Source organism: Doryrhamphus excisus, linkage group LG7, assembly GCF_037039965.1.
Source record: "Doryrhamphus excisus strain RoL-2023G ecotype Guam linkage group LG7, RoL_Dexc_Guam_v1.1, whole genome shotgun sequence".
Lineage (NCBI taxonomy): Eukaryota > Metazoa > Chordata > Actinopteri > Syngnathiformes > Syngnathidae > Doryrhamphus > Doryrhamphus excisus.
The window spans coordinates 5,699,129-5,722,900 of NC_136363.1; the positions used below are offsets into that span (position 1 = coordinate 5,699,129).

Here is a 23,772-nt window from a genome sequence, read left to right on the forward strand (position 1 = left end):
ATGGTATAGCTGCTGCCTTTTAAAGCAGAGGGCAATTTGGCCCGAGCCTGTAAAGTCAAATTAAGACGCATAGATGTCAAATCACAATTACAGTAAAGTCACAAATAATTGATACGCCCATATATGGATGGATGGATGGATATACAGTATTACCTTGTTTCTCTCCAGACCCGACTGTGATAACTGAAGTTCATTCATTCATTTTCTACTGCTTTTTCCTCACAAGAGTCGCATGGGGGGGTGCTGGAGCCTATCCTAGCTGTCTTCGGGCGAGAGGCGGGGTACACCCTGGACTGGTCGCCAGCCAATCACAGGGCACATATAGACAAACAACCATTCACACTCACATTCATACCTATGGACAATTTGGAGTCGCCGATTAACCTAGCATGTTTTTGGAATGTGGGAGGAAACCGGAGTACCCGCAAAAAACCCACGCATGCAAACTCCACACAGAGATGGCCGAGGGTGGAATTGAACCCTGGTCTTCCAGCTGCGAGGTCTGCACGCTAACCACTCGAGTATATACTCAAGTAGGTTTCCTTATTCATTAATTTAATGGTGTTATGAAGGGCATAGAAAACCTGTTTGAAACCTGTTCTAAATGTCATTAGAGACCTCTAGACATGAAATAACACCCCTATAGTCACTTTTACACTTGCATTACCCAATTCAGCACACATAAGAGACATATGGCAAGCGGCAAATGTCTAATTTAACATTACTGGCAAACATAATAGAAAGACGCAATCAATGTTAAAGGCATAAAATACCAATTTATTACTTTGCACATTAACACAAGAGTTCCCTGCAGGCTAAAACAAAAAATGTATTTGAGCATTTCTTATAGCAATACCATGTGAATGGCCCAATGCAAGGGGGCGGGGTCTATAACATGCTCCACCTCTACCGCTCAAAAAGAATTGGCGCTCCATTCATTGAATTTGAAGCCTTCCGATCCTTTGTATTGCTATTAAAGAACAAAAAAAAAATGTAGAGCAGAGCTAAAAAAAAATGACCCCCCCCAAAAAAAAGACATTTTCATAAAATACTCAAAGAACTCCTTTTAAGATAGTGATATATCAAAGTGTAAGGAATTTTAAAGTTTTTTTTTTAATTATTTCATGCTCTCCCCATTGGGATAGAAATAACTTTAGTTAAAGAGGTAACTCTTTTGTGATTTTTTTAGTGAGACAGGAGAGACCCGGAGAAAGACCCCTGCACCAGAAAAAAGGAGGCTTGGCCCACAGGTAGAAACCAGGAAGGAGACAATATGGACGCTCACTTATACTGAGGCCTGGCAAGGAGGAGATGGGTTTGGGGTTTGATCTTCTACGGGTCAGTGTCCGAAGAAAGTACCTCGTTTTGAATTTGAACACGACCTGAAGATCAGACCCCCCCACACCCCCGCACCTCTTTGTCAGACGCTAAAAATTACTGACATTTGTGTGGGAATCTTTAAAAAACACATTAAAGAGATTGATAACAGATATTGCTAGCCTAAACAGTCCCAACAAAGTGATAAACATTTACACCAAAAAAAACAACCTTTATACTTTTTCTTTATCATTATAAATATGATTCCAAATTTTTTTTCTTTTTCTTTTTTTCTTTTTGTGTTAATAGTCTGGCATGCAGGCGAGCAAAGAAAGAAAATCACCTAAAAGCCTACGTAACTATACCACCAAATGCACATCCCCACTGATTGATACAAGCAAATTAAAAACACATGAAAAAAAAAATACAGGGACAACAGCAGAGCAATTAATAAAAAAAATAATAAACCACAATTCTAAGAGTTACAGCTTTGTCTTTCCACATTTTTGACAGTAGAACTGGGTTATATTGCTTTGCGCAAAAAAAAAAAGCACAATGTAGTTTTTTAAATCAAACTGGAGCTTCGATTCTGCAGATCAGATGAACATGAAACCACTTTTGCTTCGTTAAAAAAAAACAAAAAAAAAAACACAAGAGTGCACGTGATGGAGACGTTTATCGCATGCAGTGATGTGGACAACGCCAACGCGCACGCCTTCGACAGGTAAGCCGCTCAAACTCATTCATAATAAACCTGCTGCTTTACGGGTGGTTTATTACAAAAGGGTTTTTTACGTCGAGCTGTGCCCGCCTGACGAGGCGTGAACGTCGACAATTTTCCCCTCCGACGCTCGTCTATCCAAAAAAAAAAAAAACAAAAACCTTTGTGCAACTACCGGAGGCAAGAAGTGATTTTATGAGTGTTTTTTTGTGATTGTTCATTCAATCCAGTGTTAAAAATTCATAATAACAATAAGAAAAACACTTAGATAGTAAAGACTTTTAAAGAGGGGGGTATACTTGAAATACACACAGAGTAATAAAAGAAAAAAAAAAAAAGGTTAGGAAATTGATCTCATCACCCTATCGCAGACCGCTTTAAAAAAAAAAAAAAAAAAAATCGCCCACTCTAGCTTCACTACAAATACGATCCCTGATTGTCTCCATCTGTCTGGTGAAAACCAGCAGAGTGACACAAACAGGCAGATCTGTTGTATCACTCTGGAGTGCTACACAAACGCCCCCACAATCGTCCCTGGACCAACAAAAAAGGAAGCATGAGTTTCATCCATCCAGGGGGGGGGTCTTCTCGCCATTAGCTGGGATGCTACAAAAAAAAAAATTCCACCCTTCTCCCCCTGACCGGCAGCCCATAAACGTACTACTTCTGAAAGGCTCGCGCTTAAAAACATCTCAAAATCACAATAGTTACAACAACGATAACAACAACAACAACAACAACGATAGCACTAAATTCTAAACAACAGTTTTTAAGATAACCACAAAACGTCTTTATATTAAAATTTTTACAAATCTGCTTTGTTGATTCGTATGTATAAATGCATAAAGGTTAATAAGAGATCGAGAGTGCCCTCTGTTGCTTGCCTCGCATCCCGGGTCAGTGCAATGAATTGGCCAGTATTTGCAAAAAAAGGAGACCTATAAGATAGAAAAGGAAAACTAATCCGGTTTGTGGGACCTTGAAATGACTTAAAAGGTCAAATGTCCAGCAGTACGATACTACTAAAAATATAAAGATCAAACACTGCTTTTAAATAACCTCACTGCTACATCACAACCAGAATTTCATCAAGCCAACCCGCTAATTATTTTCAACGTGTAACTAAAAAGGATTTTTCGATTTCAATTCATAAATCGACCCAGGATTGCTGGAAATAGCCACGGCCGGTTTAAAGTCTCTCAAAGCTGCTCTAGAGATGTAAATATATACGTTTATATGTACTGTATGTGTGAATAGAAAAAAAAACAACAACAAATGAGGCATTTACAGCAGTTATCTCCTCAATTTCCCTTTACAATTCAGTGGCCTGCCATGAAAGCACGTGCACGCACAAACAAAAAAGGTACACGTATATACAGAGATCACGCAATCACACACACACACACACTCGCTTGTATACACTTTCGTAAAAGATGGGAGGAAAGTATTAATGGGTATGGGACACCCAGGTCACCTCATTTTGTAAAAGACTGAAGGAGAAAAAGGTTAAAACACACGCTCATAAAAAGGAAAAAATATAATATATATATATTTATATATATATATCATTCTCAAAAGGTCAGCCCCCCCCCCTCCATCTCTTCATATGAGTTCCCTCCCGACCACCCAATAAAACCCAAGACCTTGTGACAGATTTTTGCCCTGATGGGCTTTGAGGTAAAAAGTAGATCCGAGTCCTGCTTAGCTGGGAGAGCGAAATCGGTGCGTAAGAAGAACACTCCGTTTGCTCAGTGTATGTTTAAAAAAAAAAACACGAGTGCAGACATTCAAGATAGAAATTAAAAAAAAAATTTAACAATAAAACGCAAAAAATAATGGCTCAATTAATAGTATGCGTGTTATGGTTGGTTTCATTTTCTTCTGTGCATTGGAAACCCCTACGGTTTGCAGTGCTCGATTGCTGGTTTAAAAAAAAAAAAAAAGGCGGCTAGACGAGGGAAAACGCCGGATAAAGAGAGCTTATTCCGTTCTAAAAGCTACGACCGGACGTCAGGGACACGGCGGAAAAAAACCCCGTCAAAGAGCCGCTTTGGTGCAGATTTTTGGAAATATGAAAACGCGAGTACAGTAAGAAAGACGAGACGAGAAGGAAAAGAAGAGAGAGAGATAGAGAGAGAGACTGGCAAATGATAAGAGACAGGATGTGGAGGAAGTCCACGTGTGTCAACTGGCGAGTTCAGGCGAAGTACATGGTGTGCTGGGTGTCATAGTGGATCTGAACCGCCTTGGCCAAAGCCTGAGGGTCGCGACCGTTACTCTGGCCGGACACATGGCTGCCCTCAGCGCTGCAAAACAAAACAAGGTCGGTTTGGGTTGTTAGCGGTTATCCATTATGGGCCAATTCTAGAACTAAAGAACCCGGTGGACCAGGACTTGATGAGTTGGTCGTTTTCGACATAAACACAGACTGGGTCAACTTCACGCTTCCTTACCTGTCATGGTCTTTGTCCACTAGGTGGTATCGGGCACGGAAAGCCACCAGCCTGGCGTAGTAAGCCGGTGCCGGGATGGAGACGGAGCGCGTGCAGCGGACGTATGTGTGGCACAGCTGGTAAGTGAGGAGCTGCAGTTCGTCGGCCGTGAAACAGTTGTCATCCCACAGGACGTGGTAGTGGGACGGACGACTGGTTCCCTGGAGGAAATGTGGAAGTAAGTAAATTCAATCAAGTTTAAAAAGGTTGCATATCAATAATACAGCAATGAAATTCAAAAGGAAGCTAATCATTCCATTGCATTATAAACGACTTCTGCCAAACCACACGTTTGCTTCAATTGCCTTTCATTAATGAATGTACTCTGAAGTTCACTTTAAGAGAATCATCTACAAAAAGTACTGTCTCACACCTGAATCCCAGCATGGCTGCACAGATAGAAGTCAAACTCGGACGGATGTGTAATGGTGCTATCCACAGTGGTGCCAGCTGGGACGTTACCACTCTTCCCAACCTGGAAAGGAACACAGGCAAGTTTAAAAAACATGTTAAAAAACAAAAAGTTGTTCTTTTGTTTCAATAGTTTAGCTCAGAGGTAGGGAACCTATGGCTCGGGAGCCAGGTAGGGCTCTTTTGATGACTGTATCTGGCTCTCAAGCATTTCTTACCACAATAAAAATTTATTTTTGCTAACATTTTAAAGTAAACATCACAGAAATGACTGTTAAAAATAATATTCAAAATCAACAACTTTCTTATGCATTTTAATTCGTCCATCTATATTCTGCTGCAATACGGCCAACCATATCTATCTTTCCTGATGATATTTCCCAGGTCAAACACCAAAACTTGATTATTACTGGGTAATGCTGTAGTCTACCTCGGTCATTGAGATGTCAAAAAAACATGTAAATGTAAACTTTCCTCCTTTAGTCAAATAGCTAAAGCTGCAGAACCAAGCCTTCTGACGAAGATGGCCAAAAGAATGAAATACGTCTACGGAGTACGGTGCAAAACTATGCAGCAGCAGAAGTTGTATTAATGGCAACAAGTATTTGATTTATTATTAGACACTGCGCTGCTCACGAAAGTGTGCTGGCCACACCCCATTGGCGTGGGGTAGTGTGCCTGGTCTACGTAATTAGAGCCCATTATCTAAAACTGTTGGTCTTACATAAAAATGCACACATTTTATTGATTTCAATGTTTAAAAAAATGTATATGGCTCTCACAGATACACATTTTAAAATATCTGTCTCTCTTCGCCAAAAAGCTGATCCTGGGTTTGTTGTCAGGTGTGGCTTATATATAAAAAATTAGAACTAAGGATCGACCGATACATTGGCCGGCCGATATTTGCGTTTTTTTACTTGAATCGGTATCGGCCGATATGCGTGTGGGTTCGCCGATATATTTTTCCGCTGCATGATTTACAGACAGGCATCAGCCGGGCAGCTATGTGTTGCGAAGGACCCCGCAACAGTCATCATATCGATGCAAAACTACGACAGAAATGTTTTGCACATGGTTGAATATTTATTCGGGCGGCACGGCAGTCTAGTGGTTAGCGCGCAGACCTCACAGCTAGGAGACCAGGGTTCAATTCCATCTCTGTGAGGAGTGTTCTCTCTGTGTTCTCCCCGTGCATGCGTGGTTTTCTCCGGGTACTCCGGTTTCCTCCCACATTCCAAAAACATGCTAGGTTAATTGGCGACTCCAAATTGTCCATAGGTATGAATGTGAGTGTGAATGGTTGTTTGTCTATATGTGCCCTGTGATTGGCTGGCGACCAGTCCAGGGTGTACCCTGCCTCTCGCCCAAAGACAGCTGGGATAGGCTCCAGCACCCCCGCGACCCGGTATCGGCATCGACCCAAAAAAAAACATATCGGTCGATCCCTAATTAGGACTGTCAAAAATAGCACATAACAGTGGTAACTAATTTATTCATTAATTACGTTACAATTTATAGAGTAATTAACGCATGCACATCATGTCAGGGTGTGTTCCAACTATAGGGGGGAATCACACTCCTTAGCCTCCTTGGGAAAGTCTATTCCAGGGTGCTGGAGAAGAAGGGTACGACTGTTAGTGGAACCTCAGCTACAAGAGATTCAATGCTGTTTTAAATGTTACATTACCGTCAACAGCCACAAGAGGGTACTGTAGGCTTGTGACAACCGAGGAAGAAATCAAGGGGTTTAATGAAGTGGAATGAAATCAGGTCCTTGTTTAGTGGTAGCTGGAATCCTTAATGTGTTAAGTTAACATACAGGACACCCATTCAGTCTGTTCTTCTATGTGCTATTGTGTAGTTGAATCACTAGCCTTTCAAAATTAAATGTCTAGTTTTGTGAAATACATTTCTAAATAACTACAACTTCAAGTCCAGTGTGACTATTTCCCCTCTTAATGACACATTTTTCGCTGATGCAACTTATAGTCCTGGAAAATGCAATAATATATTGTATATAAATAAATGAATAATGTGCAATACAGACCCTCTCGGCCTTGTCGGAGCAGAAAAGACGGGTGTGGTGACGTTTCTGAACCACGATGTAGGTGATTCCGGGTCGGTAGTCTTCCTCCAAACTAATGCACGCCTTCCTGATGGCTATGAGCTCCGGCCACGCGACCTAGGAATGAAGAGAAAGCCAACAAATGAATAAGGTAGGCTGAATACACTGAACTGGAATATCCGGTATTGCCTATAGATGCATATAACATGGCACCTGTTTCATCTGGCCCTCAGACACGCCACCGCGATAATAGATAATGCGCGTGGGCTTGAAGCGAGTGGACTTGTAAAACTGGATCAGCAGCTCCCGCACCATGTTGGTCAGATCTTGAATGACCTCCTGACTGAAGAGCTGCTCCTAAACAGACCATAATGTGTCAATTAGGAAGAGCAGGAATACCTAAATGTAAATATTTCACAGAAAAGTAAGCAATGTACTTGTTCATCTAGCTTCTCGTTATTACAGAAAAGTACCCCTTTCCTTAAGAATGTTTCAAATAAATAAGATATAGAAACCTGGGACATGTCTTGCCGGGACGTTTGGACTCGGACTGTAGCGCAATAACGGCTGGGGTGGCCGTCCATGCTGCCTACCACTGCTGCAATGGATGGCTTCTTCCCATCACCCGCTGGAGGGTGTGTGACGTCTGCACCCAGGAAGATGACAGGCTGCTGGAACACGGAGGGCCTGAATGAGAAAGAATAAAGGAGATTTCATTCATTCATTTTCTACCGCTTTTTCCTCACGAGGGTTGCGGGGGGTGCTGGAGCCTATCCCAGCTGTCTTCGGGCGAGAGGCGGGGTACACCCTGGACTGGTCGCCAACCAATCACAGGGCACATATAGACAAACAACCATTCACACTCACATTCATACCTATGGACAATTTGGAGTCGCCAATTAACCTAGCATGTTTTTGGAATGTGGGAGGAAACCGGAGTACCCGGAGAAAATGCATGCATGCACGGGGAGAACATGCAAACTCCACACAGAGATGGCCGAGGGTGGAATTGAACCCTGGTCTCCTAGCTGTGAGGTCTGCGCGCTAACCACTAGACCGCCATGCCGCCCTAAAGGAGATTTAAGAAACAAAAAATGAATGCTACTTTAACCAACAATATCTAGAGATGCTCGATATTGGCTTTCTTACAGATACCAATATTGTCCAGCCCTTCATTATTGACACAAATTGGCATGAAACGCATGGTGCTTCTTTTACTGTGATAGAAAAGTGCCATGTTTATTTTAAAGTGGACCTATCATGCTCATTATTAGCCCTTTGTATCGAGTTGTGAGCACCAATAAAGCAGCTACACACGATAACCCGTAGAAAGCTTTCCTGATTTCCAGAAATTTCCTGCTTCCCGCCCAAACAGTCTGTTTCATTTAGTCCACCCGAGACGTCCTCCAGGTACACCCCCATAACACTGCGACTGTGTTACCGTGTAACACACTGTGTGGTCGCAATCCCAAGGACTTCCAGACAGCTGCCGAGCTCATTTTGTCTGATTACGTACACAAAATAAAACAGTTAGGACACTGAAATTTATACTTTACAGCATGTTCTTCTGACTCTTCACGACCAAGTAACATTGGAAATGTGTTGAATTTTAGCAACAGTTTGACGGATAGTCCAGCTTTACACCCATGTTCACAAAACGGTCCCATATTTTTTGCTTGCTGGCTGGCTGGGAATGAGTAACTCCAACCACTCCTGTCTGATGCTTGCCTCTTCAGGCAAGTTAGCTTTCCCTCACCCAAACAAAACTGACGGAAGGCAGGCCTGCAGCTTACGCCCACATAAGGAAGTTCTGGTCTGTGTTAAGATGGCGCTGCACACTTTATAAAACATTGTGCAGAGCCACCCGAAACGTCTTACAGGGCCTGCTTCCAAATGATACTCTGGCATACGAGATTGTAACAACATTTATAGGTCAGAAAACTGGGAAAAAGCATAATAGGTCCCCTTTACTATGTGACCTCATATTGCAGAGCATAAACATACTAGACATCCAACCCAAAGACAGACAAAACCATAAGATTTCTAAAGTATTCTAACCTTTGGTGAGGAACCAGGACGTTGTTGATGCCTCCTAACTTGGCATTGATCTTGAGGCAGAGGTTGGAGAGAGTTTGTGGGGAGGTCTTGACTACGTTCTTAACCTGGACACATTGGGTGGCCATGCCGAGGAGGGTGTCTCCCACTCGCTTTACCTCGGCTATGTGTGTGGGGGAAAAAAATACAGCAAATTACCATCAAAGACAACAGGACATATGATGTCAAATTGCACCCGCTTACCATAGACAGGCGTTTTGCCAGGCAGGATAACCACAATAAGCTGGAGACCCACATAAGACATCTTCAGGTGCTTAAACATGGGCTCCACACTGTCCGCTCCTTGGGCATATTTACAAAAACAGGGCTGGCCCTGAATAGGCATCCCAGCATCCTTTGAGATCTTCCGCAGTTGGTCAGTGAAGCTCCTAGCCAAAAAAAATCCAATCTCATTAGCAAACAATGTAGAAGAGCCTGCAAGTGTGCATTAAAAAAGGTACTAAATGCATCTTTAACTATTAGTTCTAAGCAAAATTGCTCCGACTCACTTGAGCAGGTCCTCTCTGCACTGCTTTTGTGGAGCGAAGCAGGCCACAGCCCAGACCTTGATCTCAATTCCGGCATAGAACTGCTTGCCTCTCATGTCCCACACGCCCTGATTGGGCGTGGCCACAGTTTTATTCTGCGGAGAGAGTCCCTACACTCTTAGTCAACCCCCCCGGTTAGAGGAGCCAATACAGTACACAAGATGTCTACACTTAATCAGAAATGGCAACAAGATGTACAGGTTACATTTTTACAGTTTGGCAAATCGTGACCTTGACTGTTTGCAAAATTATGGATGCAGTAGATCCCCGCTGTTCCAAGACTACTGGCAAATGGATAAACACGAGTACTGTATTATCCAGACTATACATCAATCTGCAGTAGTGGCACTTGTCAAAAAATGCACAAAGTTGCATTTATTTAGACATTTCAATACCAATAACAGAAAGTTCAACTCCCTACCGATTTCATTCCACAATCACTGTCACAAGCAGAGAGCGCCCTCTTGTGGTTGTAGACAGTAATTGTCACGCCCTTTGTTACAGTCAGCGAGTATAAATTCCAGACCTGACCGCGGTGAGTGAATTTGCGCAAAGTAGGATTCAATATTAATACATTTATATTTATCAGAGCCCTCGTTATATAAAATAACATCCCTATAGTCACCTTTACACTCATATTTTACAATATATTAGCTATAATCAGAGAAACTAAATCATTTAAGGAATAATTAAAACTTTCGATAAATGTCTTCAGGACGTGTAAGCAGAACGTGATGTCAGGGATTCAGAGTTGAGTTATACAGTAGTTGGAGTTTGGCCACTGCAGTAGTTTGTGTTATGACGTTCATTATAATGACTATTGTGATATTATTATTGTAAACAATAAATAGTAAACAACCAAAAGTACTCAGCCAATAAAAACCTCACAACATGTACTGGAATCTGTATTATTATGCAAATATGTATTATGCTACTCCGGTTTCCTCCCACATTCCAAAAACATGCTAGGTTAATTGGCCACTCCAAATTGTCCATAGGTATGAATGTGAGTGTGAATGGTTGTTTGTCTATATGTGCCCTGTGATTGGCTGGCGACCAGTCCAGGGTGTACCCCGCCTCTCGCCCGAAGACAGCTGGGATAGGCTCCAGCACTACCCGTGACCCTCGTGAGGAAAAAGCGGTAGAAAATGAATGAATGAATGAATTATGCTAATATTTATCACATTTATAAATTATTACAAAATTCAGTTGAATTATATCTAAATATCTTCGAAAGGAAAAAACACAAATTGGCGGGTCTTCCCACAATTGTGAATATTTTTTGATTGACATGCGGGGATCCACTGCACATTATTTTATTTTTATGCACAGAAATGGGAAGTCAGCAAATTCAAACATGGTTGCTCGGCACACTGTAAGAATCAGGGCATGCATCCGGGTGTCCAAAGTGCAGCCAAGGGGCCATATTTTTTTTATTTTTTTTTTTTTAAATTGGCCTACACCACATTGTAAAAAAAAATACAATGACTTAATTATAGACATATTATTAGAAAATACATGAATTTGCTTTGCAACCCATAACACAAAAGGTAAGATGCCAGTTGTGTTCAGATAGCTTAAGCCTTTGCACGCAATTTGCTACCGCATTGTCCCACAATTTGCCATGGCAAATTGGCATGAAATGACCACACTCCTGCACGACTTATTTACACCTTGTCAAGTAGTGTTTACGTCTGGCGCAGTGACATGCATTGTTCCTGCATGGGTATGCATTGTCACCACCGCTTCATTGGTACGTAAAATTGCGTAACACTGCGAAGATAAAGTGCGTGCAATTGTAAACAATGCTTGAGTTACTATATTGACCAACTTCGGATTGGTTTGAGCATCTTTAATGCACAAAATGTATCAAAGTGGCCCCCCAAAATCTATTTTTTCTGCAATTTGGACTCCCCTGACATACAGTTCAAGAAAACTTCAGTGCTGAAAAATTCAGTGCTCCTAAATCAAGTGTGGCTTTTACATAGAAATCCAAAAGAGAAGCTTTTTATTCAATTAACAAGCTTTACCAAAGACTATTAGCAGCGTACTAGTCTTCTAAGCAAATAATTGGGTCATGTGGTAGCAAATTATATGTAATGGATAGATTGTAATTGGCTGATTTAAACTTAATGGCACACACAGGGGATTTCAGTTCAGGATTAGGTCGGTAATGTAAATCACAGAGCATGTTACACACAAAAAAACCTTTCCCATCCACGCCTGAGCATTGTTGTGTGCTCCAAGACAGCATATCAGCAAACATTCACATGCACTTTTACAATGAAGCCGCATGTATTTCATTCATTCATTCATTCAGAGTGAGGATAGAAATGGGAAAGGCTTTAAACAGTCTACATTTAAAGGTATTTCACTGGAAGCCGATTAGACTTGCCGTCCCAGGTGGCAAATGGCCAACTGTTTTATTGAGCTGCGCTGAGCTTTGAGGGCAATCAAACAAATGTGAAGAACTGCACGTGGAGTGCAGAACTAAAATGGGAAATTTGTCAAAAAAAACACTAATACAAACAGATAAGGATTTCTTCATGTGTCAAGCACAAGTGCATGGGTGTTGCGTTTCCTGTCAGAAAGCCAAAGTTGCTACTCCATTGGCTTGAAAAATTTTTTTATGGCTGGACACTCAACTACAAGTCTTGTCGACATCCCAGTGACAACACATTCACGATCCTTGAACCCCTATTCAGCCTCTCCAACCAGAAAACAGAGTGAGAATAATGGTGTTTTTAAAATATGGATCCAGGCTACAGCGGATGCAAATGACCCAGTCATACAATTTTCCACATGGGTCAGCACAAAAACATTTACAGCAGTTTTTTAGCAATCAATCCTCCAATTTTCCAAATGGCTGAATTGAGATTCAGTGGGCGAATCAGCAGTCTTCTGTGATTAGACATTCATCTGTCTCTCCCTCCTTCCCGAAATATGTAGCGTACTGTATATCTATACTGTCTGTTAGAATTGTACGTACACAAATGCTGTGTCAACAAAGAAGGGGAGTATTAACAATGACTGCACACAGACTGCTGAGCTGCACCACAGGATTTCCACTTGGGGCTAGTTCCAGGTCGTACAGGTCTAGTTAATACAAAGAGCAGTGCTAGTTAGAAATTGTTGGCATGCTGTTGTTTAATTCATTAACAATAACGAGTGCCAATGCAACCATTAATGCAATGGATGACTTGATAAGACTACCCCCCTGTAAACCTGGAAGAGAAAAGCCCTGTGGTTCAACATTCAGTCTGATGACCCCCCCACCCTGTGCCGGTGACCCCAGAGTGCAACCCCTGCCCGGTACTCACCCTGCCACAGTCCCTCCCTGTGTCTGTACTCACCCGGCCCCCATACTGCAGCATGGGCGCTGGGAGCACTCGCCCTGTAACCTCGGTCATGTCATTGTGAACCACAATGCCAAATTCTTTCAGATACGGGTCCGGGCCCCCGACCATGCTGTTGCTTTTGACCTGGGTAAGATGGAGAGAAGATTACAACAACATAAGAAGAGAAACGTGCTATCAAGGTGAGAACAATGTATCCCACCAGGTATGCTCTAATTCAGTGGTTCTCAACTGGTTTGTCTGGGGGACCCACCATCACCCCTCAATGACAGGTGACCCAAAAAAAACTTCCCACAGATCTTCATTCATTCATTTTCTCCCGCTTTTCCTCACGAGGGGTTGCTGGAGCCTATCCCAGCTGTCTTCGGGCGAGAGGCGGTGTACACCCTGGACTGGTCGCCACCCAATCACAGGGCACATATAGACAAACAACCATTCACACTCACATTCATACCTATGGACCTAACCTAGCATGTTTTTTGGAATGTGGGAGGAAACCGGAGTACCCGGAGAAAACCCACACATGCACGGGGGAGAACATGCAAACTCCACACAGAGATGGCAGAGGGTGGAATTGAACCCTGGTCTCCTAGCTGTGAGGTCGGCACGCTAACCACTAGATCGCCGTGCCGCCCTCCCACAGATTTTATATTTTAAAAAAGGGACTGTTCTCAATGCTGACACTGTGTGCTCTTCTCCAGCAGATATCAGCAGCTGTGTGTAGGACGCCATGCACTCCATGTTTTTTGTCCGTGAGCAACAGTGCTAACATTACAGTCCTGGGCTATCATGCAATTTCAAAAGGTTTGAGCACGTCTTCCATTTAAAAAAAAAACAAACAAACAATTGCAATTACTGATTTTTTTTGCATGTTTGGTAGTCATAATAATGCTCTTAAGATAACCTCACTAAAAAGCCCATTCAGGGCCAGGCATGAAAGAAATTCAATTTCTGGACCATGTTGACATCTCAAGTGCTGTATTTGACCTGCCTCAGCACCCAGAAAACCGATAAGGCGAACAGACGACAAAGAGAACGAGTAATTACATCAATTTGGAAGAAATTCTAGCCCATAAAGCACTTGACAAAGTAGCCGCCATCAAGATCTTCACTCACCAGTCTGCTGATCTCTTCTTGTCGGTCGGGGGCAGAGCGAGCTGTAGCCTTGATCATGGTAGATGTCTGGTTGTCAGTCAATTTTTTGATACAGCGTTGGCCTGCGACTATGTTACAGACCTAAGGAAGTGAGGGGTAATAAGGCTGTCACTCAAAACTATACTGAATTGACTTCAGGATGTTTAAGAGCAGACATGTTTTTTTTCCTCACCTCCAATGGCAAATAAGTGTGCTTCTGTTCCTGTCCTACTTGTAAACAGGGTAAATGTGGATACTTGAGCTGCAGATTGTACTTCTGCTTAAAATACTGAGCCACAGTGCACTCCATGGCCTGGCCGTTCTCGAGCTGTAAGGGGAACCTGGGAACAAACCCCACAATGCCGATTAACTTTTGGGTGCAATATTCCCAAAGCATGAAATGTCCCCGTAGTGATAGAAGGTACACGTGCACGTACGTTTGGTGGCTGGCTGGTCGGCGAGTGACATTGCACACCCGATACTTCCTCTTCATCTGACCACAGTGTGTCACCTCCACTTTCAAGCCTGTCAAAACACAGACGAAACAAGAGAGTTACAGAATGACGCAGGATTCAATATTCACAAAAATGTCAGATCTGGCCAGTTGAAAACCAGTGTGCCACTTATAACGTCACCCACCTCTTATTTCCTTGGTGAATTTGACCCGCTGCGAATCGGTCAAAGGTTTGGTCTGTTCATTGATGTTCTGTATATCTAACACCTCGCACATGAACTCAATCACAGGCTGAGCACGGTAGAAAGCAGTGGCCGACACTATGTTCGGGAAAGAGGGAGGGAAGAGAGATAGCACAGTTATTCATCGGCCCCCCATTAATTAATAACTATGAGCAGAACAATTTCATGCATGAATTATCACATGCCGGGCAATGGCTCCTCTGGAACTGGCAGGGAAAAAAATTCAGCACAGCTTGTAGTCTATTTAAACAAAAGTACAAATAGTACTTCGAGTACGCATAAAGGAATTATACTGTTATAACTGAATGGAATATTATAACATCTTTAAGTGAGACAACAAAGTACTATTACTGTAGTTTATACTTTTTACCGTACTGTCGCCCACAAGGAGCTGCAGCGCCGCCTTACCATCAATGTTGAGCATCATGTTCCACATGGCAGGACGGACGGACTGATGGAAACCGAACCACACCTCCCTGCCTCCGCCCAGGGGATGGTAATAGCCCTCAGGAGGGGAGAAGAACGAACGCCCCACTGGAGTATATCTATGTAGGTAAAAACAAACGAAATCTCACACAGGAGTCATCTTGAATGAACTGTTTGCAGGGAGGGTGCAGAGAATTAAGTCAATAAAAGACCTCATGGAAGGAAGATGGCGTGTGATGACATCCAGAGCCTGAACGGAGTCCTCCGGGACCTCATTCAGGTGACCGGACAAGGCTTCCAGCAGCATCTGAAGACTGACAACTGACACCCACTGCAAAGACACCTTGAACGTCTGATCTTTCCCTTCGCCAGGTAGGGTCACCTCCAGATCCACCTAGCAATCATAGAGAAGAAGCGAGGGTGAATGGGAAAGATAGTAGAGGGAAATTGAGTGGTTGTTGTGGCGAGACAGGTAATAAATACCAAAAGGGCACAGACAGTGAAAGATTTTTTGAATGAATTGACAAACAAGAAGGTCATTCAGTAGAACACGCGCCTATGAATTAACCGTGCATCATTGCTGATAGGTAAGATGTGCTTTGTAATAACAAAAAATACATCAAGATTGAGATACAAACCCTGTCTCTCCCTATTGGCAATGGATGTGCTGTGTACATGTTCCTCTTCCCATCATAACCAGGCTGTCGGTCTCCAAAGATCTGCATCTTGAAGTGCCGCACCATGGTGTCCACCACCTCTCTGGAAGACCGGAAAATAAACAAACATTAGATCAGGGGTCTCAAACACGCAGCCCGTAGACCAAATGTGGCCCGCAGGACACTAGTTTGAGGCCCCCGCCTTGATATGAAAGTTTAATGTTAGTGCGGCCCATGCAAGTTTGATATGGATGCTGTATGGTATCATGCACCCAGAAAAAAATATTACGTTTGATTAATGTTCATGTTAAAGGTTAAATAACTGTTAATAGTTATCCTCCCTATCCATGTGGAAGTGGTACATTTTTGGCTATTTAAGTTTAAAGGAAATAACTTGAAGGCTACCGTTTAGGTCTCTAGCTCTCTAGTTTGCGAGTTAGCATGTGTCTCAAGACCCTGCAGTTGCGCAATATGTTGTAAATAAAAAGAGTATAAATGTGACTATAGTCGTGTTTTGTCATGTCTACAGGGCTCTAATAATGCTTTGTTAATTTTAATCTGAAAAAAATAATTTGTCTACCCACCAACTATATGTGGTTTCTTAAGTTTTTTTTATTATTATTATTATGATATTTATTTATTATTGATTGATTTTCTTTATTCTTGATTTGTTTATTTATTTTTCATCTTATTTTGTGTAGAAAAGGTAAGATATTTGAGAACAGTGGAACGTTTTATCAGAGCTTTTATTGTAGAAAATTGGAACCAAATCAAAGTTTGTTAATTTTTTTTGTTTTTAATAAATGCGTTTTTTTTTTGAAAACCTGATGCGGCCCAGTCTCACCCAGACCCTAGCTCCAGTGGCCCCCCAAGTAAATTGAGTTTGAGACCCCCTGCATTAGATCATTAAATGCGATGAGTTTGGGGAGATGTACCTGTTGACCCTCCGCGGCCGTTTCTCAGGCTTGATGTCGATATCATAGTGATAGACATCAATCTTGGGAATCTGCACTTGGAAGTGGTTGGCAAGGAGCCGGATGGGTTTCCCCACCGTGCCAAGGCCGGGACGCCGCGGAGGCTGGAACAGAGACGTAGGGGCAGGAGGGCCTGGAAAGAGTAGGAGGAAAAGTGTGATCAATTCCCACTTAGTCGAATATTGACTACTCTTGGGACAACAGAATTGTCTCATTGTCTCAATGATATGTTGACACATCACAATGTAATAAAGTGAATGGATTATCACAAGCATTATCAAAGGACGCACACAAATAGTCTCATTTATCTGAGGTTCAATGTCAGGCATGTTGACAGTTTCATCAGTGTCACCTGCATGAATGAACCGAAACACACACACACCCTGATTGATCCACAACTTTGGCCCCTGACCCACATGGGTCAACCAAAGGCTGAATAAACAATGACCCCCCAATTATCCTTCCCACCCCCAGCTCCACCCCAGACATAGAAGGGCGTCCACCCCAAACATTGAGACAAAGCCCAAGCTCCTCTCAGACAGACAGACAGCAGCAGGGCCATATGGAGGGGGTGCCGCGCCGTGCCTGGGATTACCGTTACACTTGGTACCTATAGTGCAAGACCTCTCATTTCACTATGTATACAATAATTAGTCACCTATACATATTTTCTAAATAAGGCTGTACTGATGCATAGTTTGCAGTTTTTGAAGCACGGAGTCATCCTTTTGTAGGGAGTGGGGAATACTGCTTTTAGTGGGACCCCCCTCGTTACATCATTATGCCGGCACTGTGCCAAAAAAAAAAAAAAAAAAGAGATGCTGCCCTATATTGTGTGATCTTCAACAACATGCCCCCGATCTTTGTTTTATTCCAGTGCAGAATTAGGGTAGGGTGAAAGCTAATTTTTCAAAAATGGATGCTGCAGTCATCTAAATTAGAGCTACCTCCTCCAGATACCGACTCATTTATCTCTAATCAATACTTATTTACATTGAAATGTTAGGATGATGGAATTTTCATTGGTAGTATTGTCTAAAAATTGTACCTGCCTGCTTTGTATAGGATTAGTCATTGGCTACGGATACACACGCACCGTCGTCATCAGCGTAGGTGGTATTGAAGGATGTTGGGGAGACTGCTGGATGCTTTTGTCAACTGACAGCGAAAAAAAGGACCGTGGGGGTCCTGCTGAACTCCATGCAGCCACACGCTCCAGTTAGCAAGTGAGGCGCGAAAAGCACAGACAATCGGGGGGCCCCCATTGCTTCTCCAAAAACACATTTGCCTGCATGCCCCTATCAAGCGTGGGCCCCAAATGTCCCCCTAGCCCCTTTCTCTCTATTACCACTCCTCCATCGTAGTAGCAGTAGTTTGATTGCTGCCTTCCTATTGTTAGCTTTGTGTGAATGTCAACTTGTGAGTAATCCTTCCTGTCTGCGTGTAATGCAACGGGTCTTGTCAATTAAGCACTGCCTCAGTGCTAGTCTATTACTAATTTACCTTTACTTATTTGAACTTTATTGGAAACTTCAGCAGCAGGTACAATCATCATGACACACAGTGGTGCGGCTCGCTTTCTGTTATGTGCCCCCCCCTGCAACCTGCATTAACTAGGAACCTTTATGTCGCTATTCTATTGGAACACAGACGCCATTTTGGTACTTATGTATTGAATTCAATAGTTATTTCTTACCCTCTTTATCAAAATTCTGGATTCATTTATTTTTTCAAATATACAATGCAATTGAACGCATCTGTGCTACAGAGAAGGGAGAAAGAAGACAGATACCGAGGTATTCATCGTTCTGTGTGCATACATACATAATAAAGATTATTAAAAGTTTCCCTAGCTGGAATCTGTCTAGAGCAGAGGTCTCAAACATGCGGCCCGCGGACCAAATGTGGCCCGCAGGACACTAGTTTGAGGCCCCGCCTTGATATGAAACTTTAATGTTAGTGCGGCCCGCGCAAGTTTGATATGGATGCTGTATGGTATCATGTACCCAGAAAAAATTATTACGTTTGATTAATGTTCATGTTAAAGGTTAAATAACTGTTAATAGTTATCCTCCCTATCCGTGTGGAAGTGGTAAGTTTTTGGCTATTTAAGTTTAAAGGAAATAACTTGAAGGCTAGTATAAATGTGACTATAGTCGTGTTTTGTCATGTCTACAGGGCTCTAATAACGCTTTGTTAATTTTAATCTGAAAAAAAATAATTTGTCTACCCACCAACTATATGTGGTTTCTTAAGTTTTTATTATTTGCCGTTTTATTATTATTATTATATTTATTTATTTATTACTGATTGATTGATTTTCTTTATTCTTGATTTGTTTATTTATTTTTCATCTTATTTTGTGTAGAAAAATAAAAAGTGAGAACAGTGGAATGTTTTATCAGAGCTTTTCTTGTAGAAAATTGGAACCAAAGCGAAGTTTTTTTTAATTTTTTTGTTTTTAATAAAAGCGTTTTTTGGGGGGGGGGAACCTGATGCAGCCCAGTCTCACCCAGACCCGAGCTCCAGTGGCCCCTAAGTAAATTGAGTTTGAGACCCCTGGTCTATAGTTACCCGGCTCTAATAGAACCACTGTGCATTCTTAACAGTAGACTCAGCCACTAACGCCTGGATGCTTCCACAGAATACGCAGGCACACGGGACTAGTCTGTCAGGTGCAATGTTTGGCCGTACAAAAACCACAATTTGCATCAAAAACCAAAACCGGGGCATAGGATAGGTTCTACTGTATATGTACAGTGCATTATGACTTTGAACATTGCATGCCAGCTGTGTATACAGGAACCCTTGCATGCTGTATTAATACCTTTGTGGTCACCGCATACTGTATGCTTCTCTCTGTCAATATCAGTATCTCAGTGTAAATGTTCTTCACAATTAATCATATATCTCTCTGCACTAATAGACGCCATGCCTCAATTAACTGCCATTTGATCAGTGCCACTTATTTTTCCCTTAAAAAGGGAAAAATTTCACATAGTGCCACTAAGTGGCTAGAATGCTAGAATGCCCTGTCCTGTATTGTACTGCAGTCATTTCCACAACACGTACTGACTGTAGCATAGACATTGTACCTTTAAAGCGCTGCTGTATGAAGCACAGAGCACTAAATATTAATTCATTCATTTTCTACCGCTTTTTCCTCACGAGGGTCGCGGGGGGTGATGGAGTCTATCCCAGCTGCCTTCGGGCGAGAGGCGGGGTACACCCTGGACTGGTCGCCAGGCCACATATAGACAAACAACCATTCACACTCACATTCATACCTATGGACAATTTAGAGTCGCCAATTAACCTAGCATGTTTTTGGAAATGTTGGAGGAAACCGGAGTACCCGGAGAAAACCCACGCATGCACGGGGAGAACATGCAAACTCCACACAGAGATGGCCGAGGGTGGAATTGAACCCTGGTCTCGTAGCTGTGAGGTCTGCGCGCTAACCACTAGACTGCCGTGCCGCCACTAAATATTCAACAATGACAAATAATTTGGAACAGTCACTCAGTGCTATTGTGATAAATAGTGACATTTTACTACAAACACTACATATTTCTTTGTTTGGGATTATCGTTATCCTTTAAAAAAAAGCTTTGCACCTATGTATTGCTTCGTCTGCTGTCACACTGCTACACTTAGAGTGTATGGGTCCATGCATTACCATAAAAGAAAATAATTTTTTCTCTGTGCATACCAAATTAGACAATGGAAAGGGAAAGTCTTCCTGATGTCTATGAATTGAAGATCAACACAGACAAAACTCATATTTCCAGCAAGACGTAATCTGGTTAGTGTTTCCATTATGGAGTGAGTAGGCGGAACAGGGAGAGCCAGGTAACAAGGTGACATGGTGGAATCTTCTAATGGCCACTTTACAGCGATGAAGACTTTTTGTCTAGTATTTCCTTATTGTCGCGGTAAAAAGTCTATAATCATGTCAAATGTCCCTGGTAACTACAGTGTTATAACACAGTAGGGTAGTTGGGATGTACCGAGCATAAGGATGATGGCTGGGCCTGATGACTCACAGACTGAGCGGGCAGTGTACGGACGCCCACACCTGTAAATACTTGGATTAAGGAACTGCACTGGACTGTTGAAACGCTTCAGCTGTTTGCATTGAGGCTTTGTGTGTTCACTCATAACCACTGATGATACAATTGTAAATAATCGGTATATAGGTTTTTTTAAGTGTAATATGTGTGTTATGATTGATTTATTGGATTATTTCCTGCATTCTTTCATTCCTCTGTGTAATTTTTTACACTGCAACTGTGGAATTTCCCCAATGTGGGTTAAATAGTTTGACCTGAATTATTATTTTTCTTAATTTAGCCCTCAGTTCGCAGAAGTACTATGAAAATAACCATTAGTGTTTTCCAGTAACTGGTGAAATCCCAGATAGTGAAAGTGCAGGACGAGCCCACTCTTGCAAGCTTGCGTCAGTGTCACTTCCTGACACCAACTACATAACCACACACTTTATCTACAAGTCACATTTGCAAAACCCCACTGAGATCCAATACAAGAGCAGTGCAAATATTTGCTACAAAAAATATAATTTATGTATTAATGTAAAATGTCCCACTGCTATACCAGTGTCAAACCTGAACCATATTTCTGTCAGTAGTGCACTGGGTATTTACAGTATTTACAGTAGTAAACAAGATACCGCACTGCATCTCTAGAAGAAAAACAGTAAATATCACATTTCAGCCTCTCAAACGTGAATAATTTTACATTTATTTTGTCATCCATGAAAGAAGACCTATTATCATTGTCTTAGAATATAGATGTCCTATTCAGACTAGTTTTTCCATACTTATTAATACACTACACTCTGTTTAGTATTTTTAATCACACACACGCTAGATAGCAGCATGTTAGCATTAAAAACAACTGGAAATCACCGCCTGTCTATGTTTATTATTATATATTACACTAATTTGCTTTGTCACCTTGAACACAACACTACAATGTTGTTTTGTGCAATTTGCTTAGCATATTTTGATCTACACTAGCTTGGGTTTAGCATCTTCCATGCACAAAATGTGTCAAAGTGGCCCCTATGTCTCCTATGTCGCATCCTTCATTTTTTCTGTGAGCGGTCCTCTATGGAAAACATCTGAACAGCCCTGAAGTAAACAGCCTTTGGTTTGTCATCTTCTCCTGTGAATTTAATGTTGGCGAGTCTGGCACATGCCGAGAAAGCCCGATCGATCGATCAAAGTGTATACATGCAAGAGGGATCTGGTTTCCAATCGCACAGTCTACGAGTGTTGATCCATTCCTCGGAATATGATCCACTTACCCAATTCAGGCAATATTTCTGATTTGTTTTTTCCTTTTAGTGCCTGTAAACGTGGTGTTTTTGTAGAAAATTGTGATACAAGCTCATTCAAAGCACCTAATTGTTATGAAATCAAGAAAAGGAAGGGTGTTTCTGTTTGTGTAAAAACCGTAATTTTGTGGGTGCAAGCTTCCCTAAGATGACTGCACTGCCGGGAAGTGGCTTTGTTATCATATAGAAGATGAGTAATACCGAACATGCCTGCCACCGTGATGGCTAAAAAGCGCCTTCCATCCAGCCATCCATCCATCCATCCTTTCCCCGCTGTGTCCTCACATGCGCATGGCTGCTGGCCAAGCAGAGTCGCAATAACACAAACGATGATGAATCACTACGAAGTCACTTTCAGATCTCCATTCTGGCATTCATTTTTCTTCTCTGTATCAGCAATCCTGGACGGAGACGCACCGTCCCCTGATGGCGATCGTTAAAAACGAAAGCGTTTGGGTGTGTAAACATGTGGCACAGTTCGCAAAAATAGCGACACGATTCCGGAGTGTCACCAGGCTAAAATGTCGTCGTTTTGACTGAAATAGAAAAAAACGTGCGGTGTATTAACAACGTAAACACACTACGACGCGGAAGGAAGGGAGGAAGGAAGGGAGGGAGGGAGAAAGGAAGGTCCTAGTTAAATCCCCACTCACACAATACCAGCTCCGACACGACGAGCCGTGCGTGCCTCACATAAATAAAAGCACACGGACGTACCCGCATAACACACAAGACACACACACAATTCACGCAGATTCGACGTAAATATAATATAATAATATTGTCACGCTACGAGACACATGGGGTGGGCCTCGGTGTGTTTGGTCGTCAGCCCGTCGAGGCCTCACTGCAGCCGCGGCCCCCAGTGAAGTGGCACACCTGAGCACACGAGTCGCATGCGCGGCTCACGCTCTCTCAGATCCCCCCTCTCATTTGTCTGCTTCCTTACCGGGTCCGAGCGCTTCCATTGCCGAGGCCTCTCTCTCCGTCTCTGTCCCGGCCTGGCGGCTCCGTACCGACGCTGAAATTGGGGGCGGTATCGCGAAGCTTAAAGTGGCTAATTTAAGAAAAAGGAATAAAAGACAGCGCCGAGTGCTGCTGACTGGGCTGGCTGACCTGAACTACTGATACTGTCGCTTCTGGCACTGGGGATTTTGTAACTGCGCATGTGCTAAGTGAGAAGCCCTCAGCCTCGTTGTGCGCATGCGTGAAAGAATTGAGCGCTAATAAAACTTTTATAACGCCACTAAATGCTAACAGAAAATCTATAATTAATATAAATTCCAACAGAGATTGTCATCTTTACATGCCATACGTGGCCCCGATCCAAATTATTTAAAAAGCAGAGGAATATCGATATATAGATAGCTACATATGCTTTATTAATCCCAAATATTAACATTCACCAATTTTCAAACAGCTAAAATCACACATAAAACAACAACTCCTCAATAATGTTTAGAAAATGGTCAAAACAAATGTCAAGTTCAAACAGAGGTTGTGAACAAACGCTTATCTTG

General features: G+C 42.4%; 1 protein-coding gene across 3 annotated transcripts; it reads right to left on the bottom strand.

Annotated features, from left to right (window-relative positions):
- Positions 1 to 756: 756 nt before the first annotated feature.
- Positions 757 to 23,400, bottom strand: ago4 (argonaute RISC component 4). 3 transcript variants are annotated; one of them, XM_058046509.2, is made up of 19 exons: positions 23,202 to 23,400; positions 16,855 to 17,026; positions 15,902 to 16,022; positions 15,476 to 15,657; positions 15,246 to 15,382; positions 14,781 to 14,915; positions 14,579 to 14,666; positions 14,335 to 14,482; positions 14,124 to 14,243; positions 13,005 to 13,133; positions 9,613 to 9,746; positions 9,308 to 9,492; positions 9,068 to 9,227; positions 7,525 to 7,696; positions 7,223 to 7,366; positions 6,992 to 7,126; positions 4,904 to 5,005; positions 4,492 to 4,691; positions 757 to 4,344 (listed from the first exon to the last, which is right to left on the bottom strand). In XM_058046509.2, the coding sequence occupies exons 1-19, from the start codon at positions 23,218 to 23,220 to the stop codon at positions 4,236 to 4,238; spliced, it is 2,592 nt and encodes an 863-aa protein (XP_057902492.1). In that variant the 5' UTR covers positions 23,221 to 23,400; the 3' UTR covers positions 757 to 4,235. The 3 variants fall into 3 exon arrangements, with proteins under 3 accessions (XP_057902492.1, XP_057902491.1, XP_057902490.1); XM_058046508.2 differs by having other exon boundaries at positions 9,613 to 9,761; XM_058046507.2 differs by having other exon boundaries at positions 12,972 to 13,133.
- Between the last annotated feature and the right edge of the window lie 372 nt (positions 23,401 to 23,772).